Below are 19,382 nucleotides of genomic sequence, written 5' to 3'. Positions count from 1 at the left end.
GCGCTTGGCCCCTTAATTGCCGATCATGGCTATATGTTTCAGTTCTAATTTGTGTCCTCAATCAAAACGATAGCATAATGTCAATGTTTTCCAATTTAAAATAGCAACTCGGTGCAGGGATGTATTGATTGCTGCAATGGTTGACCAGCAAAAACCGGCATCATTATTGCCCTTGGATCAAACCATGAAAACCATTGTTCAGACTGTATGAAATAGATGGAGAATAATAACCCTGTCAGCATTAACCAGATAACCAATCAAGCATGTCAGAATAAATCAGAACTAGTTCTGGGCGATATATGGCCTAAAAATAAAATCCTGATTATTATTTTTTTAAATCAGATTTACAGATTTTTTTCTCTTGAAAACTAGAAACACCAAGGAAATCATTCAAATAACCTTTGTTTTTATTTGACAAAAATATTTTTATTAAAAAAAAATATCAAAAAAAGATGAATGTCCCTATTGGGATTGAAGGGCAAACCTAACTTTCACCAATCTTCACTTAAAAAAATAATTATATATATATATATATATATATATATATATATATATATATATATATATATATATATATATATATATATATAAAAGGTTACTCTTGATCAAACAAAGATGAATGTCCCTATTGGGATTAATAGTGCAATAACTTGCTTTTTCACCAAACTTTACTTAAAACAAATAAAAGGTACCTCTTGATCATGAATTTCCCTATTGGGATTAATAAAGTGCAAATCTAACTTTCACCAAGCATCGCTTGAAAATCGGTTTTAATTTTTCAAAATCGTCCTAAATCATTAATTCAAATTAATCGTTAATATCGATTAATCGCCCAGCCCTAATCAGAACCAATCGGGTGTGTTCGTGTAAATGAAAGGGGCGTTACCTGGACATCCCACCTGGGCGGAGCCTGGCAGCAGTAGAAGATCTTGAGGCGTTCGCTCACGGGGCAGGTCTTCTCCTCAAAGTGGTCCGCTATAGCCTGGAGGAGGAGGGGACAGACAGCCCACACCATCAGCACATGCAACCAACCAATTCAACATTATTTATTACTTTAAAGAAATACCAGTAAAATGACAGATATTGTATTTTATAGCCGGTTGCCATTAAAATGATAGACACCACCTTTCAATCAAATGGCAAGAATACGACTTGCGGCTTTGTGGCAATTGGGCCAAACTATGATCTTCTTCTGATGCACATTTAAGATAACATATACTTCATTGTCCATGTAGGGTAATTTGTCGTGGGTGTGACTGTGAAATTCAACACTACACTTTTCCATCTCATTGTATTCCTTTCGTTCTTTTGAGAGTACAGAAAACCGGCACCCAATGTCCTAACAATCTCCTTGGTTGCTGTGCAGTAAAAAATAAAAAATTAAATAAAAGAGTTTGCAAACTCTGCTCCATCAATCGTAGGCGCTCAATGGAGGCTGGCAGAGGACATCCACGAAGACTAGGGGCAAAGAGGAAACAACTCTCGCTCTCCCTCCTTGTCAAACGAGACGCAGCTGACTGCCATCAAATTGTTATCGTCTCCAGTCACCTATCTCCCCTGGCGCGTCGGCCTATATCCCAGCTAGGGACAATTATATTTGTCTACTTATCTATGACTAAAACTCAGCCTGACTCTCAGTCATGACTTGCGCCAGGCGATGGAGGTTTAATTTGGGAATGTGGTGTCTTAATAGCATGGCTCGTGAAGCCAGTCTCAATCCCAGTCATACAGTAGGTAACGACAGGGCAAGGAGCGTTATCGAGAGGAGGATGCAGCAGGCGAGGCCCAGTCGCCTCTAATGAGATTTGGAGACATATAAAGTGAGTATCTTGGACTGACTGCCGGTCTGTGTGTATCCGTCAGGCTACTTATTAACCTCTATATAGCATTATATGCTGCCCCACATTGATTCTAGTGTGCAATTATCATATAAACAAAATTCAACAAACACTCGTTAAGGAATGGAATGTGAAATCGATTAGGAGAAAATGTTGATTTCTTGCATCCCTAGCTCTCATGCGTGCGTACATGCACACAAACATGGACATGCACACACACACACACACTAATATATACAGACTAATATATTAGAAACACAGGCACAAAACACAATCACAATGGAACAAACTGAATACTAATACCACCAATTCAAAGATAGGATCAAAAAGTAATTTCCTTTTAGCTCTGAACGCCATGTTTGAAATCCCCAGTGAAGCATCGATTGCCTCCATAATGTCAGTATAATAATATGCTCTCTTATAAATACTGACAAGTTACATTCACTATGTCTACACTGAAAAATAACACTCAACAAAAGCAATTTTGGTCCTGGGCAGTAAAATGGGTGGATAGCGGATTCAAGGTCAAAGTAGAACATGAGTGAGTGAGTGAGTGAGTGAGTGAGTGAGTGAGTGAGTGAGTGAGTGAGTGAGTGAGTGAGTGAGTGAGTGAGTGAGTGAGTGAGTGAGTGAGAGAGAGAGAGAGAGAGAGAGAGGGAGAGATAAAGAGAAAAGGAGGGAGAGAGAGGAAAAGAGAAAGAAAAATATGGGAGAGAAAAATAGAAAGAGGGAGAGAGAGAAAACTCCATCTAAATCCTGTCAAGCACAACCACCAGACGTTCTCTGGCAACTGGCAGAGCTCAAACACACCTTGTCCATCAATTCAAGCACCCGGTCAACCGTTGAGTCAATCTTTCCATTTAAACGCACGGCCACAGCACTGTCAGAACAAGTGATGCAGTGCGTCTCCTGCGGAGGGGGTGCAGGAGTTCAGCCAGTTCAGGGAGGGTGAGGGAATTCAAATTCAAAAACACACATGTCCAACCTTGACAACACAAACACTGTTGGCGTTTGTATATTAGTATGCGAAATGTGAACTTTATGAGGAATTATAGAAAATCAAATGTGAGACCTTGATGAATGTGGTACTGTATCGTAATGTAAACGTAACTGAATCATAATGTTGTACTGTATCATAATGTACTGTATCATAATGTTGTACTGTATCATAATGATGTATACTGAATCATAATGTTGTACTGTATCATAATGTACTGTATCATAATGTTGTACTGAATCATAATGTTATACTGTATCATAATGATGTACTGTATCATAAAGTACTGTATCATAATGATGTACTGTATCATAATGATGTACTGTATCATTTTTGAAGTTTGGCTTATGTTCTTTTCAGGAATGTTTTTTTTTGTTGATTGTTGATTTTTTGTTTGTTTGTTTGTTTTATCTTGCAAACTTTAACTTTTTTAGTTCTTTTCTGGATGGTTTTTTGTTGATTTTTGATTGTTGATTTTATTTTGAATTTTTGTAATTTTGAAAACTAACTTTTTTTAATTTTTTTTTTTTAATTAGGGGTAGGTTGCTCTATAAGCCTTCGGCTTCAAACCTATCCTTTTCGTTTGTTTATTTGTGAAAATGTTCGAAAAATTATTTGTTTGTTTATTTATTTGTAAACATTCGAAATAAAATAATTCATTCATTCATTTACTGTATCATAATGATGTACTGTAGCATAATTTACTATATCATAATGATGTACTGTATCATAATTTACTGTATCATAATGGTGTACTGTATCATAATGCCCATAGCTGATCCAGTGTTTAGCTTAACCTGTTAAGCTGTATAGAGTCCCCCGATTGAGGGACCCTGCTGTTTTTTATCATAAATTGATCAATAGAGACCGTATTAGATCCCCACCTGGGGTATCATTGGAAAGCCACACTCATTGGCTACAACCCTGTCCAAAATGTTCGAGATCGCCAAATGATTGACGGAGCTAGAGTAGAGCCATATGGAATCCGCGATCACGGAATTGTGGACGGAATCGCGGAATTGAGCAATAAAAATGGAATCAACTATAAAAAATAATAATAATAATTAACGTTTTTTTTTTTTTTTTTTATACTTTTTCTTTCTTTTATGTTGTGGGACTTGTACAGCACTTTGTTCAACTTTGTCAGTGCTGTAAAGTTTAAACCTTTTTAAATCTTAGACAAACAAAACACTTTGCTTTCATGAAATATTGTAAGCCGTCATTTGAGGCTTTATAAAAGCAGCACAATGAACACAAATCTGTCAGTGCCGAGTCCGACCTCATCTTAAATAACAAACAGCATTGCTTGTTGTAATTAACAAAGAGAGGCAGAGTTGATTTAGCTAAAATATATATATATATATTTTTTTTAATTTAATAATCAAATTTTATTTTCATATTCGAATCCCATGCCCATCGAACGAAGCTTCGAAGTATTTAAGACAGCCCTATTAAATGGACTGTTATATCTTATTCAATTGTGGACATTTATTCATTCCCACTTATTAGACACTATTTCTGATTGTAAAATGAGCGACTTGAGCGTACAAAGCAAAATACAGAATTCTGAAATATTAAAACTGAAAAAACTGAATTTGGAAAAAAATAAAATGTAATTTGGAAAAAAATAAAACGGATTTCATATGGCTCTAAGCTAGAGCCCCGGGAGTTGTGTACGTGTTGTGTACTTTGCCGTGTACTTTGGCGCACGCCTCACATATCAGCATGTAACTCGAGAACCGCTGAACGGATTTTGACATCTGAAACGGCATATAAATATTGTATGAAAAGAAATGCACACCCGAGCCGCTAGGGGTCGGCAACATGGCACATCCTCAAGAGGGCCCACATGATGTTAAGAGGTGTGTTTCTTTTTCAAATGTAGCCAAGAGTAAAGACCATAACCCTATCAAAACAGCAGTCAAAGTGTATATTTTACACTTATTGCTGATAGCTGTACCATGATGTGACATAACGCAAAACCTTAACAGGTTTCAGGGCAAGAGCAGGTTAGAGTCTGAGGCTTTACTGAATAAAAGTTGTCCAACCTTAGTGGAGCAGGTCTAGAATTCAGTGGAGGGGACGTGCCTGTGCTAAAAAGCTCAGGGGGGGGAAAACCTGGGGAGAGAAGAGATGAAAGTTTCTCTGTCATTTCCTTATGTCATCATCCGGTTGGCGGGCTTGACATCCTCACAGTGCAGCTCAACAAAGGGCTCAGTGGAAGCAAAGCCGATCAGCGGTCACGGTAAAAGGCAAAGAGCTCTCGGCTATGGAGCCTTTGACACCTCGGCATGAAATATTTCTGCCCATTCCCCTCAAAATGGGTTATGTCAATCACCCACCAATATCTTCCAGTAAAACATTTCACAGCCAGGGAGGGCCACACAGAACAAATGTCTGAGTGGAGAGAGGCAGGAAAAATATATTCCTTACCAAGAAACACTGGTTTACTCTGTGGCTTGTATTGGTGTGATGTGTGTATGTGTATGTGTATGTGTATGTGTATGTGTATGTGTGTGTGTGTGTGTGTGTGTGTGTGTGTGTGTGTGTGTGTGTGTGTGTGTGAGAGAGAGAGAGCCGTTCCAGTTCCAACTAAGAGGAAGGACGAAGGCTCGGGATTATTCATCGTGGTGAACATGAACCTCATCTGGAAATGGAATTTCCAGTTGGCTTGGTGCAATCGGTTTCTCTTTGAGCAATCGGGTTTGTTTGAGCGCAGACTGCGGATGACTAATAACTAATTTCCTTTCTCCACGGCAAATGGACATCTTCAAAAGCACAAACACAGGCCGCCATATGGTGTGTTCTGGTAAATCAGGAGCTGTAAACACAGCAAGGAGGGGGGGGGGGATTAAACTGATTCTGATTAACTCAACTGAATTATTAGGTGCTCTAATAGAAATTGCATTTAAGAATGATCAAAGTGTATGGATTATATTTATTCTGTGTGGGGAATAAACGCAAGGAAAACACAATTTTGAAAGATGAGAAGAACTGAGTCCGATACTATGGATGGACTGATACAGATATTGAGTCCAAAAAATTAAAAAATATCCAACCCTAACTAACCTTACTGTCATGCACTTGTCCTAATAAACTAACCTACACTGTAACACGCAACACTTTGATGAGCATTGTTACTCAACTGATAGAGTTGTACCCTTCCTGATGACTTGTCATGCAGAACTTGTAAGTCAGCTAAATGACTAAATGTAAATGTAAACTTTAAGTATCATCTGGTGCTGAGTACCGATCCAATCCATTGCTCTTACAGTAGACTTGGCCAATCAAGTCACTTTTCTTGCCTTTTCTTCTAGCCTGGTTTCGAGCCAGTATTAGTATTGCATCCATATTGGATACTGCAGCACTGTAGACTGAACTAATGGATGTCCGTAATCTCGTTCTGTGAAATACAAAGCCGATGTATCCACTCAAGGACAGTTCATACCAGGAATGCATTTAGAATATGAATTAGATATTGCAGCCCATTTAACAAGAATTATACCCAAATCGCACACTGCTGGGGAAAGTATAGGCTTGCTTAGTCTAAAAATGCAGGCATATGGAAAATAAACTGCTTGCTTCAAGATGCAGGAACCATGGTATTTTAATGGGTACGATTGATGTGCCAATTTGCTGTTGCACAGTGGTATCAAAGTGGTATAATTTGAACAGACAACCAATCGAATAAGGTCCCACACCCACCACTTTGGCAAGTCAGAAACTGACCTACAACTGACTTGTTCTGTAAATCAACTTTCCAACGTAAACATAGGCAAGACGATGATGAGGAAATGAGAGCCTACAAAGCGATTGGTTATGTGCCAGATTGAACAGGGAGATACACAAGCTGGGGGGGGGGGGGCTGGCAACCTCCTCCAAGCCCTGTGCCTCTTTTGCCCACAGGAGCGCAGCAAGCTTCATCATCTTCATCATCATCATCATCTCTGCTCCAATGTGAAAGAACTCGATGCGAGACATATTCCTTCACTTCCCCCCTCCCCCCTCCCCCCCTTCCCTTTGGCAGTCAAGGAGATTAGAAGTCAAAACACATTGCCGGAGGGAGAGAGCATCTGAAACAAACCAGAGGGTGACACTTTTTTCTCTCTCTTCCTTCCCTCAATTCCCTTCCTTCCTTCTCTCCTTTCTGCCATCGGAGTATGTGAGCCACCTGTTAATCTGCCAGTGTGACGCCACTCTCCTATGGGGTTCCACTGCTTGGAGGGAGGGAGGGTGGGAGTGGGGAGGGGTTAGGTGTTGGTGATGGAGCATGTCTGTGTCACAGGGGATCGGAGCGGGGGACCTGGGGGGGCGGGGGGCAGTGTCTGGTGTTTGTTGGTGTCAGCGGTGGGATTTGGGAGCACTTGATGTCTTCCTCTAGCGTTCACGGAATGGTGGGTTCTGTTCCAAAGCTTCGGAAACTATATTGCAGATCATCTGTTGCGACTCCTGCCCCAGTAGCCTGCCTACGCAATCAGACAAATTAGGTTCACTGCAGTTTGTTATCTTCATGTGAGCATTTCCCTCCTGTCATTCAAATGGCAGCTTGTAATCTTGTGATGGTAATAGTTCCTTTCTAGGTGAGTCCCTGAGATCAGCGTGCGCGCACCTGTTATTTTGGAGATGCTGATCGCCATATATACAACTTTTTATTTGATTGTATTATTTAAGCACAAAGGGGGAGTTCAAATAAGCCTACAATGTATGAAGGAGTGGAGATTTATTTCCACCAAACTAACTGGGGAGAGAAGAACAAAGACCTGCGCCAAACCTTTTTCAGCACCACGCACAGCACCGTAGCCAAACCTATTTCAGCAACATGGACAGCATTTAGAGGCTGCTGTCCATATTGCATTCTTCTGTCATTGTCCAAACAAAGCTTCTGGTCATTTTCTCAAGATCCCGTTAACCAGAGGGCTATGGAGGAAGAGAACATGGTTGATGTGTTTTGTGGTCATGTCATATAGCCTAGGCAGGAGACCTGAGACACACTGCTCTCCATGGTGGATTTGACAGGACCACCCCCCTTTTCGCCACTGCATCTCTATTGGTATGACTTTTATAAGGGTTGTTTAACGAATGAATTTGCGGTTTTAAGAGGTGGTGTTGTGAGGGCGGCTAGGTGGCGCAGCGGGCTAAGCGCTCGTCACCAACGCGAGAGACACTGGTATCGAATCCGGCTGTCAGCGCTGCCTCCGGCTTGGCCGGCCGTCATACTGGCTCAATTGGCAGAGTCAGCGGGAGGGAAGCCAGTGGGTGGTATTCTGGTCGTTGTAAACAGCGACTCCTACAGGTCGGTCAGGGCGCCTGCACAGTGAGGGAGGGAGATGGTGAGGGTAGTGTGACCTTCCACACGTTACACCTCACCAATGAGAGTCCGCGCTGGCAGGTGAAAAGATGCTGCTGGCTGTCTCCTATGTCTCGGAGGAAGCATCTGATAAGACTTCAGGGCTCCCTAGACCGGCCAGTGGGGGGCACATGCGAGCAACAACCAGGAAGTGGAGGGGGGAATTGGCATAACAACAAATTGGGATGGGAGAAAAACACAGAAAAACAGGAGAAAAAGTAGGTGGCGTTGTAAAATTCTTACCTCCACACGTCGCTTCCTGACTTGTCTTCAACGTCTATTAACTACAGTAGGTTAGGGTGACTTGACTTCCAGACTGCAAGCAACTCGTTGTCAATGTTGTTACTCACTTCTGTCGTTTTTTCTTCTTTACATTGACAAAAGAAAATGCCACAAAAACCTGCTACATTCAACGTGGAAGTAGGACAGGCCAGTGCGTTGCCCTCTGTGTTTGTTACGCATTGCTTTGATATTAGTTTTAGAACGTTCACAATCCGATGTCTTGAAATTGTCGTTCCACTTGGCCGTCAGCCAGCCTTTCCTTCTGATGATCGTGCATGGTCTCAAAAAATTGCCATCGCTTGCACTCGCTCACTAACTTTTTGGTGCATGCACGAGAAGGCCCAAAATATGCAGTCGCCTTTTGGCCATGCTGTGAAACTCAAGACTCGTGCCCCACAACACACCTTCCAGTCTGACTCTACAGCTCCCCCTGGAGGCCCCGACCAGCTACAGTACGCCCCCCGCCACCCCCACTCCCCTCTTAGACACAATCTGTCATGTGAAGTTTTGTATTAAGACAACAGGGCTTAGTGTATCATCATTAGAGCCGGGGGGAAAGCTAGTGGAGTGATTAGAACCAGGCTTCTTCTTTTTTTTCAGATAGAGGAGAGTTGAAAAACAGTGGAGCAGTTGTATGATGTCTGGACGCTTTAAGAGCCTCCTGGTGTATAGCTAAGCTGCCACTCGTCCTACCCTGGGCCCCTGGGCCCCTAAACTCCAACGACCCCCCCCCCCCCCCCCCTCCTCCTGCTTTATGGTTCTGACCTTGTCTGTCTAGAGCCTAGCAGCCCGCTGAACACCTGGGAAGAGAATGTGCGCGCACGCGCACTCACAACACACACACAACACACACACACACACACAATGATGTCATCCTTGTGCCTTGTGAAGCAACCCTGAGAGGAGGATGAATTACACACAGATCATACTGTATGTATTATGTGTTGAGTGTGTGCGAGAGAGCGAGAGAGAGAGAGATCAGTATTTGAGATACTTGTACTTTACTTAAGTATTTCCCTTTTAGGGAGCTTTGCACTTTTATTCTACTACATTTCAAAAGGAAATACTGTACTTTTTACTCCACTGCATGTATCTAATACCATTAGTTTATAGTACTTTGAAGAAAAACATTTAGCATAGAAAACGTGGCAACATTTTATGAAGATTATGTACTTTCAAATTTGAAGCCTGCCAACTTCAAGCGGCCGTAGTCAAGAGCAGCATAACTGGACCACATACCACTTTAACATAACCTATGGGTCAATGGTTCGAGGATTGATTGCTCCCAAGTACTGGAATACACAAACATTATGTAGAATGTGCACTTTTATATTTGATAATTAAGTGCATTCAATAAAAAGATTCTTCTCCACTTTTACTATTTTGTCAACTTGTTTAGTCAATTAGTCAATCTGTATGCTGTTTCCATGCTGAATGATATTTATTTCTGAAAAAAGTATAGGAACATCTCTGGTAAGCATGATATTGAAGAAGTCTTTCAACAATTTTATATATTTCTCAATGAAATTCAAGGAGTTTATCCACGAGAAAAGGAACACTGGATTAGCCACTAGGTCAAACACCAGAGGGGATTGTGAGGTCCATTTTAGAAAGACAGCCTTCAGCAAAAATGTTCTATCGATAAAGGGAAGTGGAACATGGAACAGCCTTCCGGTCCCCTTAAGGGAATGTACCACCCTGTCCACCTTTAGGGGCCAACTCAGGAAATGGCTGTTAGACAGCCAAATATGCACTCATTAGGGAAGTTAGTGATGTTGCACTGACTGAATGTCATGTTAGTGTGGTCATGTCAGTGATGTCAGTTTTTATGAATGAACGTTGTATGGTCCGTTTTGTGTTTGTTTTATGTTAGGACTACGGGTGGAAATGAGCCCTGTGCTATTCCCGGCATATTTACGTCCTTATCATGCTGTGATGTTATGCATACACTCATGTAAATGATGTTCATTCATTTGCATTGTCCTTAATAAACAAATCTTAAATCTTAAATGGTCAGTGAGTGAATTAGCGACGTTGCTCGTCTATGAAGTGCTTTACTGTACATCTAGAAACAAGCACAAAACCGTCCTGACCCACGGTGCAACTACTACCGTTATGTGTTGTTTGCGCAGCCATTTGTGGAATGTGAACGTTGTTTGGTTAACGATACACATGCTGTAACAGCCAATATATCATCCCAACCTTGCTTGCTTTTGAAGGCCGTGCCGGGGTGAGTTTTTAAACTAGGGCAAGTCGCTCTGTTATATGGAACCAGAGAGTATGGTGGGGTTTAGGGCTAGGCACAATAATCACAAGGACCTTTTATCAACATCTACATATATCGTGATGATATCTGCTCACATAGGTGAAAATAGGGCTGGGCGATAAAACGATAATTATTGCGATATATTTTAATAATCGATAATAAAAATAGTATCGATAATAATAAAACAAAAAATACATATATATTATTTTTTTTTATATTGTGACCTGCAACAGGGCAGTTTTAAAACCAGAGACAGTGGACAGACTTGTCTTTCTTGCCTGCAACTTAAAGTAATGGCTTTGCTTGTCCAAATGACAATACTGACCAAATTGAGATTTATTTTTCTCTTGTCCATTTATTTTGTTTGCTTTCTAATTTAAAATACAGTTTGAAACCGTCTGTACACAGTAGGCTATGTGTGTTAGCAGAGCTAGACTCGAATCACGAGTCACGGTGCACATGTGTGGTGGTTTGTCCACCAAAAAAGCGCCAAAAGATAGAAAAGAAACTAGCAGAGCCAGAACTGTTCAACTCCCCTGGAGCCACAGCCAAAAACGTTCACTTTCAAACCAGCTGCAGGCTGAGAACTGGAGTGTGAGGGGCTGTAACACTAAAGATGGTGGCAACAACAAAGAATTTTTGCAAAATAAACATACATTTGTTGTTTAAACAATAATAATTAGAAAAAAAATTACTATTTAAAATATCGATAATTATCGAACGATATGAAAAATGTTATCGTGATAAATTGTTTGGCCATATCGCCCAGCCCTAGGTGAAATCCTGGGTTACAGTATGTAATCCAGTTGATGTTCATCTCGTTGAACTGCATGGTAATGCAAAGTGTGACCCAACACCAAAACTGCAATTTTCAAATGAATATTTCAGATAGAATTTGGAGAGACATTTTTGTTAACATTTATTATCAATAATTATCACCTTAGACAACAAGAATTGTGTATCACAATATATTGATGACATGATGTCATCACGATGAGAGTCAATTGAAAGACTATCATATTGAGTCATCGTCCTGCCCTAGTGGGAGGTGTCCAGTCCCGGGTTGCCAGACCCACACCAAATAACACCCTTTAACAACGTAGCCTCCTTGTTCCCTGCTGACCAGACAAAGCAAGAAGCGGAGGAAGGGATGGTATCACAGACAGACAGATAAACAGACACCCATGACATCCTGCTGGGACAGGAAACCATTGCAGGAGTGCGTCTGCCTGTCCTAGGATTATTATGTTATTCACTTTCAGTCTGTTTGGCCTGCCACTGGTATATACCACACAGCCACTGTTGTAAATTCCCCACTATTTGTTATGCCGTATTATTAATATTATTATTTCCAGTCAGGTAGGGCTGCAACTAACGGAGAAAAATTTGATTAGTCGACTAATCTGTTGATAATTTTTTGGATTAGTCGACTAATCTAATGATTATTTCTGTGACACCCTCCATCTCTGCTTCCTGTGGGCGCGGCTCCTTTTCCGGGCTCCAGTGCATGTTTTACCTCACAAGCTCAAGTCTGCACCCTGTTGTCCAGTCCCTCTGCCTTAACATAACATGATCCCAGGTTCTTATTTTAACCTCTACTATATATTTTTATTTAATAGCGTTAGCGTTTTAAGGGAACTAGATCATTTTGAACATCTTTTCTATTGCCAGTTTGCTTTTACGTAATATCAATTCTGTTTTCAATTCATTAAATTAAACTGATTGCAAGGGTTGACTGACTTTGTCATACAAATAAACAAATCTACATACTGTAACTTTTCTGTAACTGAGGGGTACAATTCCCTGACTGTATTGATAAGTATGGTATCATTAAACCACTACCGCTTTATGTACTTTAATTACTGGCCATACAGTACATGATATATAAATATGATGAACACTTCCCACAATGAATCGGTTCCACACAAAGGTGTAATCAAGTATTTATTGCAGCAAAAGGTACATAATATACTTCTCTGTATTTTACTTTGGATGCGCTTATAAGGCAAAGGAATGTTGCGTAGGCAAATCAATAATGAATGTCCATTCTCTGGTTACGCAGGAGGTAATTATACAACCTGAATCTTAGGGAATTATATCTATGGTACACTAGTAATATATAGCGGGAGATACTGGAAGGGTCCCCCCGGTTGTAAGCCAGCAGGGGTAGAGGATCTGTCGGTAGTAGAGAGTCTGGTCAACGATGACTAAGGAGACTCCAAGTACAGGAGACGGTGCAATAGCCTCTTGATCCACAGACGAATACAGCTGTTCTCCGTAGACTGTAGCTCCACAGTGAAGAAAGCTAGCCGGCCTCAGGCTCTCTGAGGCGCAGACTCGACTGGTCTCCTCACAGGGTAAATCCAACACGTGTAGGCGTCGGCGATTCTCCGCTCCATAAATCACAGGACCAAAACAAATATAATCCAGCCGCAAAGGGCTATGTAGTCGTCGGGTAGATTAATCCAGTGTACATGTCCACACGGTTCTCGTCTAGGTCTCCTCGGGTGAAAGCGCCATGAAAGCAGCCCAGCCTGGATAAGCACTCTAGCTGATACGAGGAAGCGTTGGTGATGCTGGTCACTGTAGAACTTTAGCCGCACGATACACTATACACAAATAGACTATTACTGACTTAATAGAAATATGTCGCACTCGACGGTATAGCGCCAAACTCTGACGATTCAGTTATTAATTCGCACGCGGTCTCAATGCTCTATTTTGGGGCCAAACAGGCCATACTTCACCGCACGGAGTATCGTGGGTGAGGCTTCAACTTATTGGGTAACTCTACTTCTGTATTCACCTGCGCCATATTTATATGCACGGCGAACAATCTAGTGCCAACCTCATTTCTGTCTCGTATCCCTGGGCAAGGCCGGGCATGTACAGACATGTCTTGACGGTGACTTTGAACCTGACTCCGGAGGCATGGCTCTGGCGCCTGTGGACCGCTGTCCAATAGGAGAATGAAATATTATGGTCTAGGCTAAAGGGATATTCCGTGTATATGTACAAGGAATATACAAGGGATATCAAACGATATACAAATACTATGCAATATATATCAATCAATAAATATATATATTCGGTTTAATCTGATCCTTTGTAACATTTTCAGTATTGTGTATAGTTCAAATTATGTATTGTCTATAGTTCAAATTCAGTATTGTGTATAGTTCAAATTCAGTATTGTGTATAGTTCAAATTATGTATTGTCTATAGTTCAAATTATGTATTGTGTATAGTGCAAATTATGCAGGGCTCGAAATTAAAATGTTTACTTGGTAGCAAAAATGTAGGAGCACCCACCAAAATGTAAGGAGCACCAACAATATATATGTAATATATTTATTTTATTGATAAAAAAATTACAATATAACAGTACTGTAATGCAGTAAAACAGTGAAAGTAGCCTTAAACTATAGTATAGACCTAGTAGTGTAGCCTATAGTGTAACTAGGCATGTGCCGGTATGACATTTTGAGGGTATGATAACCTTGGGCAAAAATACCACGGTTTCACGGTATTCGGTACATTAAAAAAAAAAACATTGAACAAAACTTATTACAGTGCACAATAAGCTTTTCTGTAAGTGTTATTTATGAATGTGTGAAGACTGTCTGTATTACACAGAGGGAACTGTCTGACCACTTTAAAACTAAGTACAGAATATAAAATTCCAAATAAACTTTCATGATTATGAATATGTAGGCTACATGTCAAAAGGGCATTTTGCTAATGTAATCTACTTGCAAAGATGTGTTATAAATTATAGCCTAGTACTATTCTTACTATATTAAACTTTGGATTCATCTTTTGTGGTGGCTCAACATTATTCACACACAGAACTATGTGTTGGGGATAAGGGTTCTGCACGGACCATATTGTTTGTTACATTGCTCTCGGCAAACTAGCTCAAGACTGTCAACAGAGTGTTGATGTTGAGTTGATGTTAGCTGCTAGCTGGCTACCCGAATCTACAACAGCCAGGCAGCCAACCGTACAAAATACAGTCTCAGCCAATCACATCGATTTGTACAGTTAGTTAGCTCCACTCCATTGCAATTAAAAGTTAGCCAGCCAGCGCAGACCGTATTAGCTACAGTTGCTAGGTAGCTAATGTTAGCCAGCCGAAGATCGTTAGCTAGCTAACGTTAGCCACAGCTGCAAAAACGAATTTCAATTATGTTATGAGCTATCAGCTAGCCAGCTAGATAACGTTAGACAACGCCTTGTGTATTAAACTAAAGTGAATAGTTTACTGAGCCATTGTTTAATACTTCAGTGCTATCTTCGGTGCGAATGAGATGGGTCTGTGAGGGGGAGGGGGAGGGCACTGCAAGCAGCGTGTGTGTGCGTCAAGCTCACGTTTGATTGGCTAGAATAGTCTAAATGCAATTTTTCATGATATTTGACGTCTCTGATTGGCTCAATTTAGTTTCAATCTGTATGCATCTACAAATCATATTATACCAGGTTAAAATCTGTCATGACTCCGAATCAAATGGACGGATATCCGTCTCAAGACGGAATGCTTTAATGCCTGTGATCCCATAGCAAATTAAAATAATGACTCATGAAACATTTGAATTTGGATTCAAATGTATTTTAATAACATAAATACAATAATCAATCATAATTAAAACAAATTAAATAATACAAATTAACCCATTCCGGGCCAACCACGAGTATAGTCGGGTTAACTCGCCATCACTTCCGTGCCAATCACGAGTATAGTCGGGTTTTAATCGTTCAAGTTCAAGTTTCTTTAATAGTTGTCATACAGAAGTACAGAATACTTTTATACAAAATGCTTCTTACTGTTACGCTCCAGAGACTGTGCAAGACAGATAAGTATGAAATAAAATAACATAGTATAGCATGTAAATTAGAAGTAAAAAAATGAGGTCACAGTGTTCAGTATAGACATATGTACAATGTTCGATGCAGAATAGACGTAACTGAGTTACCATATAATATACAATACTATGCAGTGTACTAATATACAATACTATATAGTGCAAGGCAGAAATGGGATGAGGTGCAATTTAGGTACAATTTACAGTAGGTGTACGAGTTGTAGTGCAAATCCTTTATCAATAAATATAAAGTGTGTTTGTGTGATCTAAAGTGTGGAGAGTGGGTGCTGCAGTGTGTTGTTTGTTTAAGTGAGTGTGTGCGTGTGGGTGTGTGTGCTGTGTGCATTTGATGGTTGTTGCATAGTATTTATTGTTCGTTTAGCAGCCTGATGGCCTGGGGATAGAAGCTTCTTCTGAGTTATTTGTTTTATTAGCATATGCATTCATTTTCATCCATCCAACCTTATGTTATCGCTGGGAATGGGTCTGAGCTCGCAAAAGGGCAAATACCGCCGCCTATCGTCTCCCGGATGGTATTGCACATCATTGGATTGGATTGGCTGGGACTGTGCATGAAAAAAATAAGTCCGGTCCAGGTTTTACTTCTCGGGCATGCAGCTGGATACTATTGCATTGAGTCCCCCCACTGGGAGCATCGTGGATCATTGTGTTTGACTATAACGTTGAATCAATGGACGCGATCGATATTTGGAATGGCGGTCAGGAATTGGATTAATCTTTTTGCATGACCACAGATGTGAGGTATGGCCTTTATGTTACGAATCTTGGGGTAATCAGATGTTCCTATCACCGCCATCGGAGCATGTGTGTGTGTGTGTGTGTGTGTGAGGTTCGTGCCGACCAAAGTACGGAGAAGCAGACCGATCGTGTGTTCTGTATTATAGCTATGGAGACAATAGTATTTTTGTATCATTTGACAGGCATTGTTCATAGTCCGTCACTGACTAACCAGTTAATTTCTACATACTGTTTGTGCACAATTACACGCTAAACATCGGCACTTTCCAAAATAATCCAGCATGTTTTCATAGATTGCGAGATATGACGCGTTATATGCAATATGCCCAAATCGTTCGGGTTGCTCGCCTGAAACCCCAAATCAAAAGGTATATACCATGTAAATATGTGTCTTCACAAAATGATCAATGGGGGGGTTGTTTTAACTAAAAACTGCGATCGTTACCAAAAGCATGTTTTTAGGTCCGGTAAAATACGACGTGATCGGTACAAAACATGTTCCAGGTTCGGTAAAAATAGACATAGAATAGACCTTACCTTAGCCAGAAGGTACTCCAAAAAGAATAATCCCCAGTGATCCCATCACCATCGCGATTACTCGTGTATATGTACAACAAAGCTCCCAGTCAAATACGTCCCTTACCTGGGTTTGCATCATGGCTCTCTCTACCCGCCGAGAGCTGCCTCTCTCCAGTTTCGTCCTCAGACACAGTGCTGCCACCTCCACCGCCCAGAACTTAGGCTGAGACAGTATGCACTACAACAAGACGGAGAGAAAGAGACATTTCAGACGGGCAACGGCGCCAAAAAGCTTATCCGTGTCTCGTTTCTCTGTAAAGACAAGACAGTTCGAATTTTGAGTGGAAATTAAATGGTTTCTATGACGATGCAAGGGACAATTAGAGATTGTGTAAAAGAGAGATGAATAGAGAGGAAAGGGGGGGGGGGATACAACTTTATTGTCCGCACAATGTGAAACATGGTCTTTAGTTTGACCCATCTGACAGTTCACTAAAATCATTCACAAAAACAGATAATAATCTGTGCAAATAATTTAGGTAGTACACAGTAGACAAGAGAGGGATAATGAGAGAGGGAGCGCTAGAGAGAGAGGGAAAGAAAGAGAACAAGAGAGAAGGTGCTAGAGAATGAGAGAACAAGAGAGGGAGAAAGAGAGCACTAGAAAGAGAGAGGGAGGAAATGAAAGAGAATGAGAGAAAGCACTTGTTAGAGAGAGAGAGGGAGTGTGTGTGTTCAAATACATGCTTAATGGACCAATCTGTTGTATGTGTGCAAGGATGGAGGAGGCGGGCCCCACTTCCTGTCCACGGCAGGAAGCACACATTACTCATTGTGGAGCGGCGGGCCCCTCCCTGTGCTGGACAGTGGTACATATCGTCTCGCAGAACTGAGGTCATGTCTGCTGCAAGACCAGACGGGGGGTCAGGGTGTGTGTGTGTGTGTGTCACAGTAGGAGACGGGGTGTTTAAACATCAATTCACTTCTTGCCCTGCGTCAGTACAAAGCTATTATAAAACTTTTGATTGGGTTGTAAACAGAAAGAGGAATTCCGTATTGCTCACCATCTCTTAAAGGCCCCACCGGTGAGTTTTTTTGTTAACCATATCAATGAATAACATTTATACCGACACCTGTACAAGGTTTTTATATATTATATAAAAACCTTGTACATCCACACAAAAAAAATACAAATACAATTAAAAGCTCATGTTATGTACCAGTAGCATTAGTCCTGGTATTGAAGCCTCAGTCAATGAGAATGAAAACATGTTTTCATTTTGTATTTCTGGTGGTGGGGGTACCCATTTGTTTGATTTTGGATTACTGATTGGGCCTTTAACTTCCATTAGGTCAGGGGGCACAGCGGTACAATCTCTACACTACCAGCATCACTAAGAGCCATTCCAAAAGATACCAGCTCCAGTTCTACTATTGGAGTCAAAGCTTGTGGTGCTGGTAGTATTATAATACCATATGTATCACATGGGAAGTGTAGTTCAACATATTCTCAATTTGTAGTCCTTCCTGTAGTCCATATGCACATACCGGTACGTCACACAGTATATTAATTTCCTATTCCTCCTACTATTCGTACTACAACTACTTCTACCACTACTACTCCTAGCATTACTAGTAGTATTAGACTTGGTGGCAGAGGGTCACGTAGCGAATAGTAAGGAACTAATCAAGGGAGCGGGGTGCTCAGTTGGAGACATCCCTGCAAACATCCATGGCTCGTATAAAAGTGTGAGTCATTGGAGGTCAGTGGCTGGCTGGCTCAGTAGGAGTCGGTGTGCAAATTTACTAAGAATGTCTTTCACCTGTTTGCCCAAAAAACTAAAAAGAACATGGTGGAAAAGACTCTGTGGCGTCCAATAGACTGGACTTGTTTGTATGCACTCTGTGATGTTCACAGGAGACAAGAGACTGGACTTGTATGCACTCTGATGTTCACAGGAGACAAGAGACTGGACTTGTATGCACTCTGTGATGTTCACAGGAGACAATAGACTGGACTTGTATGAGCTCTGTGATGTTCACAGGAGACAAGAGACTGGACTTGTATGCGCTCTGTGACGTCCACAGGAGACATTCCAAATGGTAGAAACTGGCAAAATCATTGTTGAATATATATAGTTGAGATATATGTATTTTACTCTGCAGGCGAGGTTTCCACTTTCTTATGCTGTTCAGGTGTTTGAGAGGTGAACTGAGCAGCCCTCATGCCAGTTAAAGTAGTGAAAAACCCATTCAAATGTATTTCGTTTTGCCAAGGTCAAATGAAGAGGCTCATCTTGGCCCCATTTAAAGATCTGCCTCCTGACATATATATTTTTTAAAGATTTTATTTTTAGCATTTTCAGCTTTTTCTGGTCAACGCAGGACCTTTTGGCCACGCAGGACCGACAGAGGAGAGAGGGTGAAACGGGAGGAGAAGAGGGGAAGACATGCGGCATATGGCCACCAGGTCTGGGAAACGAACCCGGGGCGACCGCTTCGCGACTCAGCA

At 41.1% G+C, this 19,382-nt stretch overlaps 1 protein-coding gene across 1 annotated transcript in view; it reads right to left on the bottom strand.

Annotated features, from left to right (window-relative positions):
* Nucleotides 1–19,382, bottom strand: part of ttc27 (tetratricopeptide repeat domain 27) — a 427,052-nt gene that overhangs the window by 112,564 nt on the left and 295,106 nt on the right. Inside the window, exons 10-11 of the mRNA XM_084322115.1 lie at nucleotides 16,995–17,108; nucleotides 887–982 (exon numbers count right to left, since the gene is read on the bottom strand). Coding sequence (XP_084178241.1) covers nucleotides 887–982; nucleotides 16,995–17,108 — 210 coding nt within the window. The remainder of the gene's footprint in view (nucleotides 1–886; nucleotides 983–16,994; nucleotides 17,109–19,382) is intronic.

This window comes from Notolepis coatsorum (genome assembly GCF_963971535.1).
Source record: "Notolepis coatsorum genome assembly, chromosome: 9".
NCBI lineage: Eukaryota > Metazoa > Chordata > Actinopteri > Aulopiformes > Paralepididae > Notolepis > Notolepis coatsorum.
This window is presented reverse-complemented; position numbering and strand designations above follow the sequence as displayed.